The following is a 22,074-nucleotide window of genomic DNA, read 5'->3' as shown; positions in this document are numbered from 1 at the left end:
TTGTCCACATACACGTGGCATCCTGGCATTACCCCAAATTCCCGAATTAGCAAAACGGGGTTTATGCAGCCTCGGGAATCGTGGGCCGAGAGAAGCTCCAAGGATACGCGGCCAGAGGTTGACCTTGACATACCCATTCCTGCTTTCAAGAGTTAATTAAGGCGTGTCGTACGCTGAGGCGGATGTAACACCAGGAACCAACTTATGGATAAATGCCGTGAGTGTGAGAAAGAAAAGAGCCGGAACAGACAATTAGTGTTACATTGAGGTACTGGGAATTTAAATGACATGTTGCACATTATAAGAATATCCGACAGTAACCTATAAAACATGACATGACACTATCCAATTACCCAGGCGCTGCAGGAACTGCCAGTGATCTACGATCATCTTCATCTCTCATCATGATTCTGGTAGGTGCCCTCGTCTTTGCGGTTGTAGCCGTTAATGGCGCGACAGTAACAATATCGCAACCTCCGACACGAGTGGTGAAGAGAGGCTCGACTTGTACTCCAGTTGCTGGACATTCCAGCTCTATCGATGATGCGCCAGCTATCCAGTCTGCCATTGCTAGTTGTCCATCGGGAACCATCGTCATTCCCAAGTCCACTACCTACTATATCAACACCGCATTTAGCTTCGCGGGCTGTTCTAGATGTACTCTGCAAATCGAGGGCACGCTCCAAGCGACTTCCAACACCAGTTACTGGGAAGGACGCCGCGCCATATTTCTCATGGATGGCATCACTGGGGCTACTGTGTATTCTGCCACAGGCACAGGCATCATTGATGGGAATGGCCAGGCCGCCTGGGATCTGTTTGCAGCTAATTCATCATACCAACGACCGACGCTCTTCTACATCAACAACTCCAAGAATGTAAACTTGTCAAACCTCTATTTCAAGAGTGCCCCAAATGTCTTCCACTCGGTCACTGGTGGCTCGAGCAATGTCTCTTACTCAAACATTTCTCTATATGCCGTCAGTTCTAGTGCGAATGTCGCGCACAACACTGACGGCTGGGACATTGGACAGTCGACGTATGTAACCATTGACGGCGCAACTGTCACCAACGACGACGATTGTGTTGCGCTCAAGCCGGGCTGCAGCTTCGCCACCGTCACAAACATATCCTGCACCGGCAGCCACGGCATATCTGTCGGGAGCTTGGGCAGCGGCGTAAACAGCAAAGACACGGTTCAAAACTGCCTCATCAGCGGTGCAACTATGATCAACTCTGCCAAGGCGGCAGGTCTCAAGCTGTATCCAGGACCGCCAGATCACGGCACGGCAGTTGTGTCTAACGTGACGTTTGAGAATTTCATCCTGCAAAACACCGACTACGCTTTCCAGGTGCAAAGTTGCTACGGAGAGGACTCATCATACTGTGAGACCAACCCCAGCACGGCGCAGATAGCAGGTGTGGTGGTAAGAAACTTTTCAGGCACGACGAGCACTCACTACTCACCAAATATTGCAAACATTGACTGCCCAGCTGCTGGAACATGTGGTCTTACTCTCAGCAACATCACTGTCACGCCGCCGAAAGGATCAGCCGTATTTCAATGCGCCAACACGCCGAGTAATCTTGGAGTGCCGTGCACTTCTGGTGCTAGTGGGTGAATTATGTGCGAAGCAGTTCTAATCCAGTCATAGTTTAGAGATGAATATGTAGATTTTATTACATATACATATTCCTCAGATCGTTTGTATATCAAACTACTGTCATGATTGTTTTATGATGTCCCTGATAGTCTATAAGCTTTGAGGAATCTAGATGTAGTTCATATGGAGTATTTGAGAAACAAGTGTGCTAAAGACTATTAGTTGGTTCACAAGTAATCTTGATCAGAGGCCACATAACATGCCAAGTGAAGGAGCCACACGCCGTTATGAAGCACGAGACAAGTGATCCTGCATCGGCCAGTCACTTTCGGGGTATCATAGTCCGAGGACTTGGCAAGGGATTTAGCCGTGAGCTGGCGCTAGTAAACTACGGGTGTCAGTCTTCAGTCTTCTTCTGCACCTCTCAAGAATTACCTGGTAAGCTGGAATCCATTGGCGGATTAATTTCTCTCTAACCGGTTTAAAAATGATGTTGGTGAATCTGGAGCGCTTGAAGTCCTAAGCTTGGATGTACAGCCGGTGACTGTAGGTTAATAAACCTTTAAGTCGTATCTTCCCCCACATCTACTTACCATACGTATTCGTCCTTCGCGCACCTACATCTCTCCTAAACTGTGCACCAGTCTCGCAACTTATATTTTGTAGGTCGTACGTACACTGTTACTAGGAGTCGGTACCACACAAGGGGCCTCGGCGTTCGCAACACCGCCAAGATGGTTTCCTCAAAGAGAATTTATAACTGGTGAGGACACCTGCAATCTTTTAAACAGTATCTGATTGGCTCACTCCAAGCTGTAGGTACATTTCGCTGGTGGCAGCAATGTGTATGGTCCTCTATGGCTACGATGCGTCCGTCTTCAACTCCCTTCAAGGCTCAAACAACTGGCTAGCCTACTTCGATCTTGATCCCGTAAGTAGTCGAATGACTTGGCCATTCTGGTGCCTGACTAAATACCTGTTTGTGTAGGATCAAGACACATATAGAATCGGGTTGATCAACACGGCATATACGATCGGTGCCATCGTTTCTGGGTTTTTCTTGGGCGGGCCCACGGTAAGTGCCGTCATGCAGCTATTTGGGAGCCATCTTAGCTAATAATTGTGTACCTATCTAGGCTGATTACTTGGGAAGACGATGGGGCATGTTTATCGGCTGTCTTCTCACCGTCGTCGCTACCTTTATACAGGCCTTTTCCCCAAGACACAACCTCGGCTGCTTCATCGCCGGCCGTGTCATTATTGGTATTGGCCAAGGTATGGCTCTGACAGCTGGGCCTGTGTATATAGGCGAGATGGCACCGCCACATATCCGCGGTGTCATCATGGCCTTTTGGCAGCTCTTCTACTCTGTTGGATCTTTCATCGCGTACTGGATCAACTATGCCTGCTCCCTCCACCGCAGTGCTCTTGGCGAATGGGATTGGAAGATGGTGGTCATTTTCCAGATCATGGTCCCCATCATCATCATGGTCCTACTACCTTTTCAGCCCGAATCGCCGCGTTGGCATATCCAAAAGCGCGGCGATGTTGACGCTGCCAAAGCGGCCCTCTCCAAAATTCGCGATACCGAACAAGAGGTTGAGGACGAGGTCATGGCGATCCGAGAGGCTCTCGAGTACGAAAAGGAAGCCATCAGCCACGGCTATGCCGCTTTATTCAAGGATCCCTCAGTGCGCAAACGATTATATCTTGCGTTCATCATCAATGTTGGCCAACAGCTTACTGGCCAGGGGACGCTTAATAGCTACTCCACGGCCATATATAAAAAGGTCTTTCCATCAACACAAACAATTAACCTCATCAATGCTCTGAATGCTACATTTGGAATTCTGTAAGCATGTCCTTCGTCTTCTTATCTCTGATAAGCGGCCTTCAGGGATAGAAAGGTCTATCGTGTCTAACTCTTGATTTCTCACAGGTTCACGCTTAATGCAACATGGACGGCGGACCGTTTTGGTCGTCGCTGGCTATTTATAGTTGGTGCTATTGGCATGGGCATCTGCATGTGTAAGCAGCTATTTTCTGAATTGGCTACCCAGGAGCTCTCTTCAGCTACTATAATGCTAACTTGTGTATAGTGATCGTCCCTGTCATCGGCCAGACAACTCCTGACATCGATGGTACCAAGTCAAAATCTGTCGGCATCTCCATCGTATTCTTACTATTCTTGTTCATCTTCTTCTACAAGCCATCATGGGGCGCTACGACCTGGATCTGGACCTCAGAGATCTTCAGGTAAGGACACGCACACCCTTCGCCCATTATTCTAATCAGTGCTCATAATTGTTCCTAGTATGAATGTCCGCGCCCAAGCTATCGGAATGTGTTCGCAGATGCAGAATGTCGCCAATACCATTTTCCAACAATTTTTCCCAACCTTTCTTAAAAACGAAGGTCTCAATTGCCTTTACTTCTTCATGGCTACCAACATCTTCCTCGCCATCTTTGTCTACTTCTTCATCCCCGAGACTAAGCAGATTCCGCTTGAGGAGATTGACGTTCTTTTCGGCGGCGCCAATCACGTTGACAAGGGTGCCCAAATACTTGGCGTTCCCGATGCCCGGGACAATGCTGCAGACATTTCTGGGGAGAACAAGAACGTTACAGGTCGGGGAGAGATTGTTGAACTGGATCGGATTTGACTGAGTTGCGTTGCGGCCATAATGTCCCACTGCATGAGAAAGGCTACTATATTACAAAGTAAATCCTTGCCCTTGGCCTTTACATTACAATAAATAAATAGGGCTTGAATAGTACTGCAAGTCTTGAAAATTCTATTACAACATTAGCACTAATTATCTTGCAATCTAGGGATACCTACATGAAGGCCTACCTTTAATATTGGCTGGGTACTGATATTTCAAGTAAAATAAGCTACCTTGGCCGGATGCGTCACTAACGCTCGGCGAAGAGTCACAGTTTTGCCCCTTGGCAGGGTATTTTATTTCCCCACACAACCTGGTCTTTTCGAATAAATACATACAGTACACAAGCCTCGTAATCCACTTATATCAGTTCCTCAAACTAAACGACACTAGGCAGCAAATGGCTCTGACCATGTACGATTCACTGGGTCTTGGACCTTATTTGCCGTTGATCTTGCTCTCTGCAGTTCTCGGTCCATGTGCAATTGCACTCTTGCATTGGACCACGATATCGGCCTCGATTCCCGTCATCAACAAGTATAGTGGCGATTTCTTCCTGAAAAAAGCCCATGCCGAGTTCCTCGCCAACTGCAAAAAGCTCATCAGCGATGGCATTGCCAAGTACAACGGACCATTTCGGGTCATGACCACTCTAGGATCGAGAGTCATTCTCCCAGCCAGATTCGCCGACTGGGTGAAGAACTGCAAAGACCTGGATCATGTTCAGCTCGTCGCCGATGAATACTTTGCACACTATCCCGGCTTTGATGGAAACGGAGTTGTTGTTCATCCCAGCCGGATGATGATTACCGTTACGAAGACCAAGCTCAATCAGAACTGGCGCAAGTCCATCAAGATCTGTCTTTCGTTTGCAAGGCTAATTTCCAAATTTAGAAGTTGAAATCTTTCAACAGCACATCTCCGAACTACTTGAAGACGAATGGGCCACCAAAGATGGCAACTGGCGGCCCGTCCCATGGGGCCAAGACGCTGCTCGCTACATCGGGCGCATGTCGTCCGCAGTCTTCGTGGGCGCCGAGCTGGCTCGCGATGCGCAATGGCAGCGTCTCATCCTCACCTATACGATCAACCTGTTCAATGGCGTGCGAGCGTTGCGCACCTGGCCTCGGTTTACGCGCAAGTTCATCCACTGGTTCCTCCCTGAGTGTCGGACTTGTCGGAAGCAATTAGCACTCGCTCGCCAACTGTTACGGCCAGTTTTGAAGAAGAGACGCCAAGCCATTGACGAAGCCATAAACACAAAACAGTCTTTGCCAATATTCGACGATACCATTGCATATATCGAAGAGATTGCCGCCGGTCGACCATTCGATCCAGCTGCGACTCAACTCGCCTTTGCGATCTCGGCCATGCACACCACCACGGAACTGCTCAAGCAGACCTTGGTGGATATTTGTTTGCATCCAGAGCTTATCAACCCCCTGCGAGACGAAGCCAAAGCTGCAATCGAGCAGTATGGGTGGACAACTGCCGGCATGTTTCAGATGCAACTTATGGATAGCGTCATCAAGGAATCGCAAAGGATGAAGCCCGGCTCACTGGTTAATCTTGAACGCAAAGCTCTCAAAGATGTTACTCTACCTGACGGTAGCCTGTTGCCCAAGGGCACAAATGTGGCCGTGGATACGACAAACATGTGGAATCCGGACATCTACAAGGACCCAGCAGTATACGACGGATACCGATTCTACAATGCTCGAAAGGCCGGGGGCTCGGCAAGCAACACTGCTCAGCTTGTCTCTGTCAATAGCGACTTTATTGCTTTTGGTCTTGGGCCATCAGTGTGTCCTGGCAGATTCATGGTAGCAAACGAGATCAAGGCCGCGCTGGCTACAATTCTGATGCAGTATGATGTCCGATTGCCGCAAGGCAAACGTCCCCAGATCATATATTATGGGTTTGAAATGTTGTCCGATCCCACAACGGTGATAGAAGTGAAGAAAAGGACATACTGAGCAGCATTTCAAGTATGATGCCCGCTAGAAGCGCTCATAGTGGCAAGCAAAGCTGCTGTAGTATTCTTTATTAATTGTATTTCTATTAAGTATTTAATTTCTTATTAAATGTTTTATTCACTCAATATTTATGTCAAATAGTTGTTTTTTTCCTCTTATAGTAACCACGATCTAGGTTTTTGAAATCTTTAATTTTTAGCATCAAATGATGGCGGTCTTCGAGTGGGGCAAAATCGTAGTAAAGGACTCTCCCTAATACATGTATCCAGTGCTGCTCGCCTGTGATAGCTGGCAGTCCAGGGTATCACAACGTCAAATTTGTTATTGGAGCGGGTAACAGAGCCCCGGCCGCTTATTATATAGGGAGACATGTCGTATCCGCCAGCGTCAATCCACACTTTATTATAACCGTCCATCTGCAACCCCCCACATACCGAGAGTTCAGATTTTGGGTGTCATGATATGTCGATGATTGAGGTTTTGAGCATTCACAAGACGAATAGCCGGCTAGATGCACCTCATATGAGTTTGTAAGACTCGCTGTGCAGACTTACTCACCGAGACTAGAGGTCGAGAACAGATGTATTTTGATCATTTCAAGTTGCTGTATAGTATCATAGTTATATCCCTACTGGAAGCAAGCAAACATCGGGCACCAAGACCTCTCACAATTACTGAGCCAACGGCCGACCACAGAAATGATAGTGACCCGACGGGAGTGTCTCATGGGAAATGCGGCTAAATGTGGAAACTTGCTTCTTGGCGAGATCATATTTAGCCTCTCATGATTTTCATCTAGATTTGCGTTAGTTGATCTCCGCCATGCAACGAACAGAAGCAACTCGGTGATTAATCCCGACACGATAGCCAAGGTTCAATGTCCGTACCCTCTTTAACTTTTATTTATCCACACATCATACTCATCTTCTAAATCACCCTCCAATCCATGAGCCTATTACCGCCGGGTATTCCGTTTTGTGATGGGGTTCCCCAGAGGCTCCAAACTTGTTTCGGAGAATAATGGCTTCGATCGGCAATGCTCATGCAGAGTCAAAAGATATATAACTAGCGTCTTTAATAGCCCGTTGATTTGAAATTGTACTTGTAATCTCTAAACGGCATAATCGCCATCAAAGCATTGGCTTCAACTGCTATAACACGCAGTTGCTCTTTCACGACCATGTTTCGTCTACACCTGAATGTCTTCATTATTGCCCTTGCAGGCAGAGCGCTGAGTCTAGCTTTTGATGGAGCCGTCGGATTCGGTGCCATCGCCACTGGTGGTAACAGCGGAACAACTGTCCATGTCACGAACCTCTTGGACTCTGGCAGTGGATCGTTCCGCGACGCGGTTAGCCAATCCAACCGCAACATTGTCTTCGATGTCAGCGGATACATCCAACTGAAGTCTGCGGTATCACTCTCCAGCAGCCTGACAATAAACGGCCAGTCCGCACCCGGGAATGGCATTGGAATCATGGGTGGTGAGATATCTGCCAGCGATAAGAGCAACATCATTATACGCAATCTACGGATGCGTCAAGGCACTTTGGACACCGACACGGGTAAGAGTGCCTTTAATATGGGGGGTGCTTCCAATGTCATTCTTGATCATTGTTCCGTCGAGTACGGCCAATGGGATTCGATCGACGCCGTCGGTGCTGTTAATATCACTGTGTCCAACTCAATTATCGCCCTGCCTATTGGACAGCAGTTTGGCGCTCACGTTGAGACGGGGCCGTCAACCTTTTACCGCAACCTCTGGGTCAGCGCCCACAATCGCCAACCACTCTCAAAGGACAATACCCAATACGTCAACAACGTTGTCTACAATTACCAAGCTGGCTATACCTCGGGGAACACTGGTGGAGTCTTCTCTCACGACATTATCAACAACTACTTCATCACGGGCCCAAGCACCACCAGCTCTAAAAATGCCTTTTATCAGATGGCGGCGGATCAGAGTGTCTATGCCACGGGTAATTATCTCGACAGCAACAATGACGGACAGCTGAATGGGACCCCGGATAATACTGTTGGCTCATCGACTGTCCTTAGCAAGCCATGGGCTTCTACCTCGCTCGGGCTTGCTACCATGTCGGCTGCGGATGCTGTTACGTATGTGCTAGCGAATGCTGGCGCAACTCCCCGAGATGAACTTGATAACTTTGTAGTTAGCGTTGTGAAGTCTTTTGGCACTCAGGGTACGCTGTATAAGAACCAGGCAAACACGGGTGTTTCCAACGGCGGCTATGGAACGCTATAATGGCAGAAAAACACATTCTACTTTTACTTTATATAAAATTAATCAAGTTGAAGGTTTTACGTCTTTTATACAAATTAATCGGACTTAAAAGTTTATGCTGACTATTTAAAGTAGATTTGTGTTCACACAGTCGAGGTCCAATAGCTCAAACGTAGGCAAAGGAGACGATTGCATGCCCAATCACTGTTTAAGAAGTTTTTCTGAAACGGAATGAAGCATGCAAAATCGAATCTGTCTGTAAGGCATAGGAAAGCTATAAATAAAGAATGGATCATACGCTGTATGAAATAGTTGATGATAAATTACTACTAACTTAGAAACAAATTCAGTTACACTAATGATATGCTTTCATTTACCCCAGCATCATCTCTCGTATCAATCTCTGGACATAATAAATGGCCGCTCTGAACTTGATGATCCCAAAAATCTTTCCAGCTGGTGTAAGTTTTTCGACATTGTGCTTTACCGTCATAACACTCGTCGGCGAGACACGTATACCCCTTATTAATGATGAGTTGTTCCTTGGCATCTGTCTCAATTGGCATATTGCATACTAAGCAAGTCCCGAATGCCGAAGCAGCAAGGCTCCTATCAGCCTCCTCTTGATATACAGAGGCATGCTTAAGAGACTCTGGGAAATGAACATGGAGGATGGAAGACAAAAGCGTTTTGTAAAACGGCTCCAGTGCTTCGTCCCGGTTTTCGCCATACCCCAAGGCTAGTAGCAACGCACGCTCAGCCTTGTCTATAATGAGATTCCAGTAATCCTCCTCATTTGCTAGATGTGTTTTGAAATACTCGATCATCATAAGAGTATCGATTAAAACGGCTGCTGTTTCTTCTGCTACATTCGCACCCGAGGAGTCCCGTAGAGCTTTTTGTAGATGCTTGGCTGTTGTGCCGCAGAAGTGCTGGCGGAGTCGCTCCCGCACAACGACTGGCAGGACAAACATGCCACCATCTTCGCATCCTGCAGCATCTTGCCATGAAATGTGTCCATCTCTAGACGGCCGGTAGAAAAGGACATCTTCATGCTTCAATACTGGGGGTCGCCCTTGGGTATCAACGATTTCCCATGGTGCATCATATGGAGGACCGTATTGATAGCCGAATACTTGAGTGTCCGGCGGTGTTGCGTTGATAGTCGTTGGTTCATTCATCAAGACGTCGAAGCAGGGCTCTGTTTTAGCCTTGGTAGATTCCCTGCTTATGCCCGTCGAACGGCAATTCTGCGAACGGCGAAACCGCAAATGGGCATAACCGTCTTGGCTATACGCTTTTTTTTCCGGATTGGATGGAGTCCCGGTTGTTGAAATAAGATGGCTTTGATCCTCTGCGACTCTACTGTTGAAACTTCGAGACGGCAGACTTATATTTCGATACTTGATCGGCTTCCTGCTTTCGATTATAGACTCATCTGGAGATGCTTCAAGGTTTTTTAGCAATGGCACACTTCTATGAACATCTTTGTGGTGCGTGGGCAAACCATTTCCCATCAGCCCTGGTTGTCCCATCAGCGAGGGTTGTCCCGCCACAAAAGGCACTTCTGAACTTTCTTCACTCTCTGAAACTCGCAACCCGGCAATATCTGGCTCCCTAAAATGACTTTTATTAGTGTCAGTCTGGCAAGCCTGCTCATTCTGGTTGCGATAACCGTCATCATCGCCATCAATCTCCTCGGCGTAAGATTCAGGCGTAGCAGTGCTTTTCAGCATAAGATTATGAGGCAACTCAGTGATGTCTTGTGGATCATAGCGGAATGCATGAAATGGACTGTTGCGGACCACATGATGATGCCGATGCGCTTGTCCTTTTCTCCTTCCGGGAACTGTGTGCTGAGACTCTTCGGAGCTTTGTCCACTCTCCGAAGCTAGCAATTCTGCAATATCCGCCTCCCTAAAAAGACTTTTATAGGTGTCAATCTGGCAAGCCTGCTCCACGCGTCCATCTACCACGGCAATAAAACTCGTCCAATTACTCGCGATGGCGTATTTCGTTCCTAGATACTCGGCATTGAGGCGCGCCTGCTCTTCGCTGGCACCTGTTCTTTTGACCTCATTTTCAAGACTGCGCAAAATCGTCTTGACTGCCAGCGGATGAATGGTGCCTTCTCTTAGCTCAATTGGCCTCACTTCCATGGTATAGGCCTTTTGCTTAGCAGAATCTGCTGTTGTCTTGATTGTCACAGATTTTGGCAGGTCGGCATTTTGAAGATCTAGAAGGAAAAAGAAAGACTTGTACCTAAATGGCTGTAGCGAGGGGATCGAATCAGGGCCCTGGGCGTAAAGTATGAGGTCGGTATCGTCTCCATCGTCAATTCCGAACTTGGAGACCGCCAGGCTTTGCCTTTTGTATCCCGGGCCGAGATCGATTTCACAAGTCCATGCGTCTGGCTCCATGACTGACCGTAGCATGCGATTCAGGCAGCCTTCCCAACGAGGCCTCTTGACCACATCAACAACGTCGCAGTATCCGCCACCTAGTTCTGCAACACTCTCCAAGACACTGTGCGAGACAGAATCGCCAATTCCAAGTGTAAAGAAACGGATCTTCTCGCCATGTATCTTACGAGTTTCCCAGACATGCTTCAGTATGGAGCTGTGAGGCTCACGATTGATCTCGCCATCAGTGATGAGAATAATCTGAGTTGAAAGACATCCGGGGTCATGATTATTTACAGCTCCCTTTAAGGCTAGTAAAACCTCGGTTCCTCTCATATCTGCCTTGACAGTGGTCAGATATTCTCTGGCATGCAACATGTTCGCAGGTTCGTCGGCTCTCCGCGACCTATTCCACATACCGCGCACCTCACTGCCGAAAGAAATAATATTGAAACGGCATGTGGAAGGCAATCCGGACAGCGCCAGGGACATTGCGTTTCTCATGGTCTCAATTTTGCGTCTATCGGTTCCCGCCTGCGTCCAATCCATGGACCCAGAACGGTCAAGGACGAAGAGAATCTCACCCTTGAACAAATCTGGGCGGACTGCGCTTCCAAAGAGATCATTCGGACGAAGACTGACCATCAGTGCAGCATGACCCATATCGTTTGCGGGCGTAATAACAGCGTGCGATCGCAGACGAGTCTCTTCAAGCATCTGAATGACGAAGACAAAATCACCTTTGAGAATCGGTTGTGACTCGCATGAATACTTCCACACGTGCTGCAGCTTCTGTACACTGCTGGTCGCTGAATTGAAGTTGTGAAGCTCAGCAATGTTTGAAATCAGTAAATTGCTATTTGGCTGTATACCATGATATGTGGTAGATGGATGATTTGATTCAACATGGCAGCACGCGGGATTAATAGTGCCATCGTCGGAGGCTCTGATGGTGATCTCCAACTGATCACTGGGAACCTCTGGTGTTGGCGATGGGGCCACAGCAGAGGCGTAACGAGGGGCAGCAGAGGCTGGAATGATGACCGCAAGACCTTCAGATTTTTCCTCTTTACTTGTCACAACCTTGAGCTCGTGCACATAGGTCAAAATAATTTCGACCGTCGTGTTGGCCGCAATATTACCAAGCGACGTCTCAAATATTTCCGGGGTGAGCTCTTCGAGGAGAACTGCAGCTTCTCTCTTCTTCTTTTTAGACTCTTCAAACTCTCGTCTTGCTTGCGCTGTTGACTTGACCACTCCTCGTAGACGTCGCGAGTCGCCAATCTTGCATTCGAAAGACGTTACGACGGCATTGTAATATAGAGGAAACGTATGTCGGGCTTCGGGAATATTCATGTCAGACGGATTGTGGAAACTCTGCGTAACTGTGGTGCGTGATATCGTTCCATCGATCGAGACGTCGACAGATACCCTGAGGATTGGGAGACACAATGTAACGGGACTCTTTGAAGATGCAGGAGATGATACCGACGATCTCGATCCATTGTTTGGCAGGACATGATCAGTCAAAGGTTTCAAAGTCGTCATGTTGATGAATTGAGGGAAAAGAGAGTAATCGTGGCGTGGAAATTGAGAATAATCTTCATCTCTCATCATAGGGGCACTGGAACTGTCTTGAGACTCCGCACCATACTTCATCGAAAACTGTCGCAATTTCTGGGGTTTTCTTTTCTCTTTGGGACTCCAGACATCCGGTTTTGCATTAATGTCAGCTGGGGCAGAGAAGAGGATACCGGAGGCCAACCGCGCAGCACTGAATTGACGATCCATTTTGCTATGACTTGGTAGCTTTGGAAAAAGGCTGGGATGCAAATGTTGACAAAAGTATCGGAATGTCTTGGGGGGATAGATGCAAAGAAGAAAAGGAGTTCAATAGAAGTAAATAATGCGGTATTTAAATAGGCAATTAGCGATATCTAATAGGCGAGAAAATCGCGAGGCTGAGACACAAAGGGGGCGGACCGCGAACCGCAGGTTGCCTCGTTGCCTCGTTGCCTCAAGCGGGGTCACACGCAGCTCTCTGGCCGTCCAATAGAACCAATAGAATGAATGTCTCATGGTAGCGGATCATCGCACGTGCAGTTTGAAGTTCCAATCGTTTCCTAGCAATTGTGGCGGTGCGAGACGCGCCTTTGCTTTCACCAATCTCAGGCTTGCCTCAGTCTCACTCTCGCTGAGATTTCACCATGGCCGACCAAGCAGATGGAGATATCCTTAGAGGGGTTGAACTGGCACAAACTTGCGATGAACTCCTTGCCAGTCTGTTACAATTTGAAGAGCCGGTACATTTAGACATGAAAATAATGCGCACTCGGTTACGAAATCTGAGTGATTTATTACGATCCATTCAGCATCTCCAAGACTGCGGCTGGTTTCAGATGGCTCTTCAAGAGTGTAGAAGTGTTTTGAATCAGCTCTTTGAAGAGACCAAGACTCGGCCCGTGGGCGGTGCCAGTATGAGTGAGCGGATCGGTGCTTTAGCTGACATCCAGAACACTCTATCACTGGCTTTAAATCTAAGCATGAGGTACGTCTTACGCACAATTGGGGGCTTCTCCTTGACAACTGACCGCAGTTAAAAGCAACGATGAAGTGAAAGACGCGACCATGATCAAGACTATAAAGCAGGGACTTGATACCATTTCGGGAGATTTGATAGCTGCTATCGATGACATATTGCCGGCAACTTCTCCTGCCATTAGTAAAAACACATTCAAACTGCATGAAGCAAAACTTGCTGTCAACGGGAACTGGGACAACAGCTCTTCCAGGCACGAAATAATTTGTCCAAACTGTTTTCTTCAAAATACAGGTGACGGTACGACGATCAAGAAGCTAAAACTTGGTTGCGACTGTCCTACAACCGAGGGGTTCCACGACAGTGAACTAGAGTACCAAGGTGAGCATCAAAGACGATTTGATCAAAAATATCGAGGCCTGGATACTAATTGCAGCAAGTATTATCTGCGACCTACCTTGTGGAGCACATACGTCCCGGCAAAGAGCGTGCATGGCACATGATTCTTTGCAAGCCGCGCATTAATGCCATAGTCTCTATAATCATCTCGGGAGTTCCATCGTCTTGTACGTTCTAGCATCTATTCAGTAAGTTACGAGCATAAGCTGACAAGTTAGACGTTTGTGAGATCGATAAACTAGCCAAAAGCCTTGCTTATCAACTATCAACGAGCCTAACCGCGGGTTCCAAAAACACCGACATAATATTTGCGAAAGACTGTGTGTATAAAATATTTTCTTGCTCGTATGTCATCATCTTCAATCTGATTATTTTTTTCTAACATTTATTAAGACCTCCAGAGGCCTTTTTAAATAAGCAACCATCGCAACTGGAGTTCAATACCTCAAACCAGATAGTTAAGCTTGCATGGTCACCGCAGAGAGTGTATATAAGGCACTACTTGGTCTCAAATAGGATTCAAGGTAGAAATCAGATTAGCTCTCTTGAGTTTCTCCCGCATTGGGTGTTTGAAATAAAGATTTTCAAGTACAGTGGAGAAGACAGCAATGACGATTTCAGCATATTTGGTAAGTCCTTCGCATATTAAGTATAGTCCAACATACGTTACTAACTAAAAGCATTCGTTTTAGTCTCCAGAGACTCAATTATAACCGATGGGACAATGCAAGGGCGGCCTTTGTGGTTAACACTATCTCAAATCAGCATGAGTCAAGGCGGCAACCATTTCGACATGTCAGGAATAAGCTTTGGTTTTGATCACAAAGAAGGTTTGTATACCTATATATAATAAAGCTATTTGACTCAACTCCCGTGATTACTGAGGATTCGTGTTCATATAGGCGCAATGAATTGGAAGGCATACGTCGAAGCCATGAGGGACCGGTTGCAACAGCAGTATGCTCAAGGACTGTTATCATTTGAAAGCGAAGTATACCATCAGTGAGATCCATACCCTTAGCCCACAGCCACTGCCGTAAGGTCACAAATTTGTATACATACTTACATAAATTGTGACAGAAATTCCACGACACTATGGCAAAGATTCGCTCCAGGATCACCCACCCACCAAGATATCGATATATCTGTCATCATGTCAAATCTTAAAAGTTTGGCGAAGAAGGAAATTCGCATGGTAGTGAAAAGAAAAGGCCGACTCGGCACTGTATGTCTGGACTGTAAGTATATAGTTTCAATCACAACGTCTTGCACAAGACCTAAGTAAACTAACAATTTTCAGTCGACTTATCGGTCCTGAAAATCGCGCAGCGAGGTCTCCTTGGCTCACTGGATTTGATCAACTTCTGGACTTATGATGATGATGGAATTCCTGTTGTCCAGCAGACCAACTGGAAGAAGCTGGTTTCACGAGGCAAGAGCCGCGAGCTAGACCAGCCACGAGGTTTGAGCGGACCACAAGTATTAAGGTCTGTGAAGATAAAATCTGGTAAATGAAGTCAAAGACGACTAAAGTAAAGTTACTTAGGGAAAGAAAGGTATCATCCGATGAATGGTTTGACAAGATTGACCAATTGAAGGGTGTCATGGAGTTGCCTGCTTCTTCCAAAGGGTTATACAAGGCAATCAAGATTTGTGTAATTGACACGGGTTTCAAACTAGGAGTCAAGGGGTTCGCGAAAATCAAGGTGTATAAAGATTTTGTGGATCCGAGCTCGACTAGCATGTGCGATGATACCTGGCATGGCACAATTTCTGCGAGCATCATCATCTCGATTTATGAGCGATGCGAGTTGTATGTTGCGAGAGTCTTTACATCCGATGATACCGACGATAAGACGGGGCCGGAACTGATGGCTCAGGTACGATCCAGCGATCGGATACATGGTGAAATAGATCGGCTAACTTGAACTCTAAAGGCCATCGAATGGGCACTAACCCCTGACATTGATGTCGATATCATCAGCATATCAGCGGGCTTCCTCTACCACTCTCCCAGGTTACAGGATGCCGTACAAAAGGCCAGCGCCGCGAACAAGCTAGTTTTCGCGGCGGCGTCCAACTGGGGCAATTTGGGCCCCGTAGCCTTTCCAGCAAGACATCATCTATATACCATCTGCGTCTTCTCCACCGATACTCACAACCGAGCGTCTCATTTCAACCCAGAGCGACGGCCAGATGCGCACAACTTTGCCATTCTCGGTGAAGACTATCAGCATCCTGGAGATGCAAACCAGCGAGTACGTGGCACCAGCACTGCCACGGCAGCGGCAGCAGGACTTGCGGCGCTCATCATTGACTTTACGCGGCATCAAGACAATTGCCAGTCCATCTTCAGGGTGGCTGATGTCAGCAAGATGCTCGGAATGATTGCCATCTTCAACGCCATATCTGAGCGGGCGGGCGAATTCAAGTGCATCATGCCGCTGAAGTTACTTCCATCAGACTACACTGGCATGAGTTTGCAGCAAAAGAGGGAGTATATTAGGGACAGCCTGTCGAGGGCGATGGATCAAGCCAACTGAGTGATCTATACACCTACTCTCAATAGCACTTATTCAGGTGCAAAAAAAGACAAGATTATCTATATTAGAATTATCGTTATTAAAGTTCCCTTAGTTCCCATCGCCCACTAGTTCCTTGTCCAGTAGTTCCTCGCCCAATAGTTCCTCGTCCAACACAATAGCTTCACCAAGATCATCATCTTCAACAACCTGAAAGGAGTCTAGTCCCTCCTTTTGGACAATAGCACCGACGTCGATGCGTTGGCCGTCATCCATGCTGAATGTGGCGCGGTGTGTATAAGGATCAATGGACCAATCCGTCATCAGGATCCCCTTGTGTACTTTGGCGAGGCGGATAGCCCATACAAAATCCGAAACCTGGCCTTCTCTAGTCTTGTTCTCCCAAGTGACGGTGTTTTTACTGGCAGCTTCGCCAGTCGCTGCAATTGATAGATCACTGCAAAGATTGATGTCAGCATTCTAAGCTTGAGTTACGAGACTGGATGGAACTCACACGTCAGGTCCCCCTTTAACTTATACGTTTTTCATGGTTGTGTCCAACCTCTCTCCCACCCGTGCGATGCGGAGGCCTGTGATTATAAAAAAGGACCAGTTCGCCTTATTGTCGATATGTTTCTTGAGCTTCTCACCCTCAAGGCACTGCTGGATATAGCGATGATTGGGCTGTACGATGTATGTGTCGAGGCGTTTGTACTCCTCATACCGACTAACAGACCTCTTGAATGCGACGCTGATGCTCGCCTTGACTGTCTGCAAGCCTAAAGATGCGGCAATAGGTGCGCTTGTAGCGAGAGCCAGAGATGTCACGAACCCACGCTTGCGCTCCCATTTGAAGTCGATGACATGCGACGAGAAGACGCTCATGCGCTGTGGGAATGGAACCACAGCACCAGAGTTGATTGGGTAGTCCAGATGCTTTAGGTCGGAGATGCAGTGGCCCAAACAAAGAGGAGCCTGGGAGTCGTCTCCATCACCAGCAAGGATGATTTGCTCTGGACCAGGCGGATAGTGAGTCTGCCGAAGCTTGAACCAGACTTTATCCATGGCACATCAAGATTTGGTAGTCAACTTGGGAAAATGTATGGCGGTCATGAGTCTTGATGCTCATAAAAAGTATATCAGTTTTATATTTTATAGGCGCGCATTAATGCAGGGCGATAGAAACGCTGCCTAAGATAGTGAGGGGTATTTTCTTCAGCCGTGTCCTACATGAAGGCCCTACAAATTAGAACTGATTGGCGGAGAAAGAGTTGATTAACATTTGGTACCCTAGACTTCTGAAGCGCACTTGTATTATGAAAAAGGTGAGTAATCGATAGAATCTATCGCTATTGCATAATAAAGGTATACGTCGCGCCAATACCGCTAATATAAAAGTGAAGTGTAAGTAGGGAAGATGTTGATGGAGATTTCAGGAGAAAGCTTTACAGTACGCTGAAGTAAGTCCTGCAGCATGCATATATGAATGCTGTGCTATATGCTCTGCATGTATTGACCTCGCCGGGTCAGGAGCGGAATTCGTAAACAAAGCATCTGGCTTTAAATGACTGTCCAGAATCGTAAAATTTACTTGTACTCTGTCGAATGCTGTAGTTGCACGCCTTGATTAGACACCAGTTGAACCGCCTCTTGCTCCCTCTTCTTCAAGTCTGGTCTCAAAGAGCGAGTCAGCACACCAACCACAAGAAGGCTGATGATGCATGCCAATTCGGGAAGAAAACTGAGGCAAACTTGAACGGCTTCGGATGTGAGAAAAGCTGAATGCGTGCGCGAGATGGTCAATTGTAGAAACACAATGCCGTAAACAAGGCGGATTCCAACAAATGGCAGTGCGACAAACACTCCATTAAGCAGCTAGGGAGGCGGTTTGTCAGCAATTTGTCTTCTGAAATGAAGAAAAGAGGAGATGCTCAAACTACTCACCCTTTTTCCGTTTTCTGATGTTTGCATGTCTGAGTACGACGAAAATCGGCGGTTCATAAAATGCGACCAAACTGCCCAGAGAACGAGAAGCACCCAAGCAACGCATGATATGGCCGAACCAGCGTCAAGTAATGGTCTATTCTTTGACACCTCGCCACCGTGCAGAATATTAACAACAGCGACAATTGTAAGGATCATTCCCAGAGCAACAATGCCATGATACTTGATTTCGAGTATAATGTCAAGCTTTCTGTTGAGCCGCGGGTTCACAGCACGTCGCCTAGTTGGAAGCTGATATTAGTAAAAGACACTCGCAGCAATTATTCAGGCTACAAGCCGTAGACTCACGCTTCGTGCAATATTCCTGAAATCGAAAGAAGCAAAGGAGACAAGCCGATGCTGTTGAGAATCACAGCTGCTTCTCCCGTCTGGCTCCCATGTAGGCCAATTCCGCCTGTGGCTATGCGCAGGACACAGAATATCTGGATATAGAGCCAGCCAAGAAATCCTGTTTTACCGTGTCTCCATAGACAGTAGAGCGCTGGCTGGAGAAGGATCAAGTAGATGGCGAGTTTCGCGGCTGAGAGGCCGTCGGTAGTCATTGCGTTGTGTAAGTCGTGGCTTGATGGGAAAGATGAAGTGTAAGTCGCGGGAGTTCAATACTGTCGAGACTCTTTCACTCTTTAAGAAGAGAGAGGGGTTTTGACGAATTGAATGTCTCCAGTAGAATGAATAGCTAAAGCGGACTAAACGATGAGTATATATATACCTACAGTCGCGACAATGATCAATATCTTCAACTACGTTCTCAATCCTTCAGTTCACCTCCCACTAAGAAATCCCACTTCACTATAGCGTCCTCAGCGGATTCGTCCGCCACCATATTTAGATTAGCGCAGCTTGAACGAGAACGACGGCTAATCAGAAGAGCTCAAAAGCCCACAAGAGCTGACAGCAGCTTTAAATTAGTGCTTCAATGTTGACCTGCCAAGGGCCGTGGCCGATAATTACTGGCCGTCGCTCTTAAACGATGGAAATGCTCATCCTGAATGATCGTCGCTCCCTGCACTCTATAGAGGTTTCATATTATTTGCTCCAACAACCAAGTCAGGCTTTGGGCTGAATATCACACAACAAGGATGGATCCTTCAAAATCTCCAGCGGTTGAATCAGCATCCCCAGCCACGCTGACGGCACCGCAGCCGCAATTGCTTTGGCTTCACGGAAGCCTGCATCGCCAATATACCACATTTGGCGGATAATTGCAAGCATTGCAAAATAATGCGCCAGAATAACGAGTGCCCGCGGCCGCTGTTCCTCTACAAACACCACAAACTGAGCGTCCACTATCATGGGGAATAGAAAAAGCCGTCTGGACACGCCGTAGGGGGGATCGCTGTCGAATCTGTGCTTCCAGAGCCAGCCAAGGCAGCTCAAAGTGCGTTTATACACGTTGTGAACTTCGTCATCCCACTGTTCCTCCAACTCATGGGGCTCTTGACGTCGCATGAGGTGAATCAGCTCGTTAGAATGCTCCATCCTGTCCTTTTCTTCCAGATTTTGCGAGATTTCCAGCATCAACCTGCCGCTCACTGTTTCTTGTCTGTCTTCAAGGAACCCCCATGCCTTGCGGAACACAATATTGCTGGTGTTGCACATGCGCAACCACTCCATAGGAGGCGCATACGGCTCCAAAGGCCGATTCTGTAACTGATAATATCTATAAACCCGTAAAAGGCTAGAGGTCAGGCACGAAAAGTCCACATTTTCGGGATCGAGATTGGCCACCTGGTGGTGGTGCGACTGAAGAGCCAAATTAGCATAGGTCAAGCAGTGATCCATGTATTTTGAGCCGTCATCGCCAGATATGTGCGCTTTATGAAGAGCCGCCACCATGCAAACAGCGTATAAAACGGCATCTGACCGCAAAGCTGCCTGGCACGTAAAGGGGCCTAGAAAGTTCTGAGAAAACTTGTCCACGTTGTGGGCTGGTCCGACCTCTGTGGAATAGTGATAGAACAGCTCGAGTTCGAGTTTCCGGCGGGCTGTTGTTTCTTCAGGTTGCACCAATCCGTCAGAGTTGACGCTTTCACCGCCGCTTGGTGAAACCGAAGACTGAACATTGTTTTCGCTATTCTTCTTTTGTGCTGAGGACTGGGCGTATTCGCAGTCCAAATCAAGTCGTGTGCAATTGTTACAGATTGGCCTAGCTTCGTCACACTACCCAAATATCAGAACTCATTCAAATGGCGTCTCCACAGCTATAGGGCTGATATAGAGTGTTGCATTCGTACCTTGACTCTCCGAGCTCGACATCGCTGGCAGCCCGTTCTAGTCTTTCTGTGGAATAGCTTTGCATGCTTCTTTCGCGGCGCCTGTTTCTCTTGTGGCTGTTCTTCGCGTCCGCCCACCAGGGGCAGCGTAGTAATCAGACTCATTATTGCAGATGGTATCCCTAATGCAGCCCAGCCTCAAGCGAGAACGTGTAAGTTGAACGATGACGAGGGGCGAACATCTATGTAGGCAAATCGTAGTGACGGCTAAACGAGAACGAGCTGTAGACTAGTGCTGAAAGAGAATAGTGAAACGCGGGAATCCTTGCGACACAAGCACAAGGCATTTTCGAGTCTCAAACAATGGACAATCTTATTGGCCAATTCGTTCAAGGCAGACGGACCTTGTCTACGCGGAGCTTGACACAAAAAGGCGGTGCCACATACGCTTCGTGACGCATCCATGCAAAAACTCGGAGTTTGCCGAGCGAGATTAGAATTGGAAATAAAGGTCGAATCAGTTTCTCGATGCGGTAACATGTTTCAAATTGACAACGATTCGAGGTGCAGGGCAAGAATCATGAGTGGTACCCTGTAGCCCGCAATGAGACTACTTTCTTGCTGATATCATATTCTTCTTATCAAAAATGTCAAGCGAGAACATATCAATTGCACGTGAAAGAACGCTAGCTAAAAATACGAATCTTAAAGCCTTTTTTTAACCCTTTGGGGCCTATCAAAATGCCAGCTGCCAGTAAAAATACATGGTGTCATGCGTATCAATCTGTTGGGTGTCTTCTCATCGAAACCAATCAATCAACCTCTGCCAACAAAAAATACCAGCAAACACCAGGAAAAGTACACGATAAATCCCCAACTTCAAACTTTTAATCCCAGTCGCCCTGAATCTCGCGCGCAGTGCCAATGACAAAGCACACCCACGCCGCCAAATCAACCGTCAAGGTCCGGATCGTGTGGACGCTCAACCAGCTCTCCAGATCCTTGGTGCTCTCGCCCTTGGAAGTGTCCTCGACAATGGCCTTGATCTTGGGTGCAATGGCCGGCACAAAGGCGAGATGCCCGGCTGTCAATACCATTCCGGCTGTGTACCACCGCAGAGACTTGTTGGCCCAGTGATAGCCGTGGTTTACGAAACAGGTAGCCATGGTGGATGAGATGGTGAGAGTCAGGAGGGCAAGTGTGCGGTTCAATCCGCCTTCGAAGAATTCCTTGAAATAGGTTGGCAGCAGTTCATTGCTCTTGCTGCGGATCTCGGGCGTGTTGAAGATGCTGAGGAAAAAGTGCTCGTCCATTGCCCACCAGAGCGTGCAAGTCGATGTGAGCAACGGCGCTGCCCGCAATGCGGCGATCGGGTCAAAGAAGGCTCTGGTCGCCATGATTACGGCCCTGAGTTGTAACTGTGATGATGTTAATGGTACAAGTGATGGTGCGTCATTTTCAACGCCAATGAAAGGATGGGCTGACTTTGGCTGTTGTTACATCG

General features: G+C 47.5%; 11 protein-coding genes across 11 annotated transcripts; 5 read left to right on the top strand and 6 right to left on the bottom strand.

The window, feature by feature from the left end:
- Positions 1-404: 404 nt before the first annotated feature.
- Positions 405-1,622, top strand: TrAtP1_002498 (uncharacterized protein; the record flags this gene model as incomplete). Its single annotated transcript, XM_014085348.2, has 1 exon — positions 405-1,622. One exon carries the CDS (start codon positions 405-407, stop codon positions 1,620-1,622), a length of 1,218 nt encoding a protein of 405 aa, XP_013940823.2.
- Positions 1,623-2,445: 823 nt separating this feature from the next.
- Positions 2,446-4,267, top strand: TrAtP1_002497 (uncharacterized protein; the record flags this gene model as incomplete). The annotated part of the gene is made up of 6 exons (XM_014085087.2): positions 2,446-2,535; positions 2,593-2,679; positions 2,741-3,456; positions 3,544-3,632; positions 3,704-3,860; positions 3,919-4,267. 6 exons carry the CDS (start codon positions 2,446-2,448, stop codon positions 4,265-4,267), a joined length of 1,488 nt encoding a protein of 495 aa, XP_013940562.2.
- A 359-nt stretch (positions 4,268-4,626) lies between these two features.
- Positions 4,627-6,431, top strand: TrAtP1_002496 (uncharacterized protein). Its single transcript, XM_014085349.2, has 2 exons — positions 4,627-5,112; positions 5,165-6,431. The coding sequence occupies exons 1-2, from the start codon at positions 4,671-4,673 to the stop codon at positions 6,244-6,246; spliced, it is 1,524 nt and encodes a 507-aa protein (XP_013940824.2). The 5' UTR covers positions 4,627-4,670; the 3' UTR covers positions 6,247-6,431.
- Positions 6,432-7,426: 995 nt separating this feature from the next.
- Positions 7,427-8,512, top strand: TrAtP1_002495 (uncharacterized protein; the record flags this gene model as incomplete). The annotated part of the gene is made up of 1 exon (XM_014086310.2): positions 7,427-8,512. One exon carries the CDS (start codon positions 7,427-7,429, stop codon positions 8,510-8,512), a length of 1,086 nt encoding a protein of 361 aa, XP_013941785.2.
- A 305-nt stretch (positions 8,513-8,817) lies between these two features.
- TrAtP1_002494 (uncharacterized protein) lies at positions 8,818-12,806 on the bottom strand. Its single transcript, XM_066111491.1, has one exon. It carries the CDS (start codon positions 12,682-12,684, stop codon positions 8,842-8,844), a length of 3,843 nt encoding a protein of 1,280 aa, XP_065967567.1. The 5' UTR covers positions 12,685-12,806; the 3' UTR covers positions 8,818-8,841.
- Positions 12,807-13,038: 232 nt separating this feature from the next.
- Positions 13,039-16,374, top strand: TrAtP1_002493 (uncharacterized protein; the record flags this gene model as incomplete). The annotated part of the gene is made up of 11 exons (XM_066111490.1): positions 13,039-13,441; positions 13,497-13,813; positions 13,873-13,998; positions 14,050-14,176; positions 14,225-14,460; positions 14,524-14,661; positions 14,734-14,833; positions 14,912-15,069; positions 15,132-15,318; positions 15,378-15,711; positions 15,769-16,374. The coding sequence occupies exons 1-11, from the start codon at positions 13,101-13,103 to the stop codon at positions 16,372-16,374; spliced, it is 2,670 nt and encodes an 889-aa protein (XP_065967566.1). The 5' UTR covers positions 13,039-13,100.
- A 90-nt stretch (positions 16,375-16,464) lies between these two features.
- Positions 16,465-16,629, bottom strand: TrAtP1_002492 (uncharacterized protein; the record flags this gene model as incomplete). The annotated part of the gene is made up of 1 exon (XM_066111489.1): positions 16,465-16,629. One exon carries the CDS (start codon positions 16,627-16,629, stop codon positions 16,465-16,467), a length of 165 nt encoding a protein of 54 aa, XP_065967565.1.
- A 258-nt stretch (positions 16,630-16,887) lies between these two features.
- Positions 16,888-17,418, bottom strand: TrAtP1_002491 (uncharacterized protein; the record flags this gene model as incomplete). The annotated part of the gene is made up of 1 exon (XM_066111488.1): positions 16,888-17,418. One exon carries the CDS (start codon positions 17,416-17,418, stop codon positions 16,888-16,890), a length of 531 nt encoding a protein of 176 aa, XP_065967564.1.
- Positions 17,419-17,940: 522 nt separating this feature from the next.
- TrAtP1_002490 (uncharacterized protein) lies at positions 17,941-18,899 on the bottom strand (the record flags this gene model as incomplete). The annotated part of the gene is made up of 3 exons (XM_014085352.2): positions 17,941-18,228; positions 18,298-18,577; positions 18,646-18,899. 3 exons carry the CDS (start codon positions 18,897-18,899, stop codon positions 17,941-17,943), a joined length of 822 nt encoding a protein of 273 aa, XP_013940827.2.
- A 77-nt stretch (positions 18,900-18,976) lies between these two features.
- TrAtP1_002489 (uncharacterized protein) lies at positions 18,977-20,867 on the bottom strand. The gene is made up of 2 exons (XM_066111487.1): positions 20,592-20,867; positions 18,977-20,517 (listed from the first exon to the last, which is right to left on the bottom strand). Exons 1-2 carry the CDS (start codon positions 20,733-20,735, stop codon positions 19,405-19,407), a joined length of 1,257 nt encoding a protein of 418 aa, XP_065967563.1. The 5' UTR covers positions 20,736-20,867; the 3' UTR covers positions 18,977-19,404.
- Positions 20,868-21,162: 295 nt separating this feature from the next.
- TrAtP1_002488 (uncharacterized protein) lies at positions 21,163-22,013 on the bottom strand. Its single transcript, XM_014085354.2, has one exon. It carries the CDS (start codon positions 21,965-21,967, stop codon positions 21,458-21,460), a length of 510 nt encoding a protein of 169 aa, XP_013940829.1. The 5' UTR covers positions 21,968-22,013; the 3' UTR covers positions 21,163-21,457.
- Between the last annotated feature and the right edge of the window lie 61 nt (positions 22,014-22,074).

The sequence above is a fragment of the Trichoderma atroviride genome, chromosome 1, assembly GCF_020647795.1.
Source record: "Trichoderma atroviride chromosome 1, complete sequence".
Taxonomy (NCBI): Eukaryota; Fungi; Ascomycota; class Sordariomycetes; order Hypocreales; family Hypocreaceae; genus Trichoderma; species Trichoderma atroviride.
Note: the sequence above shows the minus strand (reverse complement) of the source record. Positions and strands in the feature narration are given on the sequence as shown.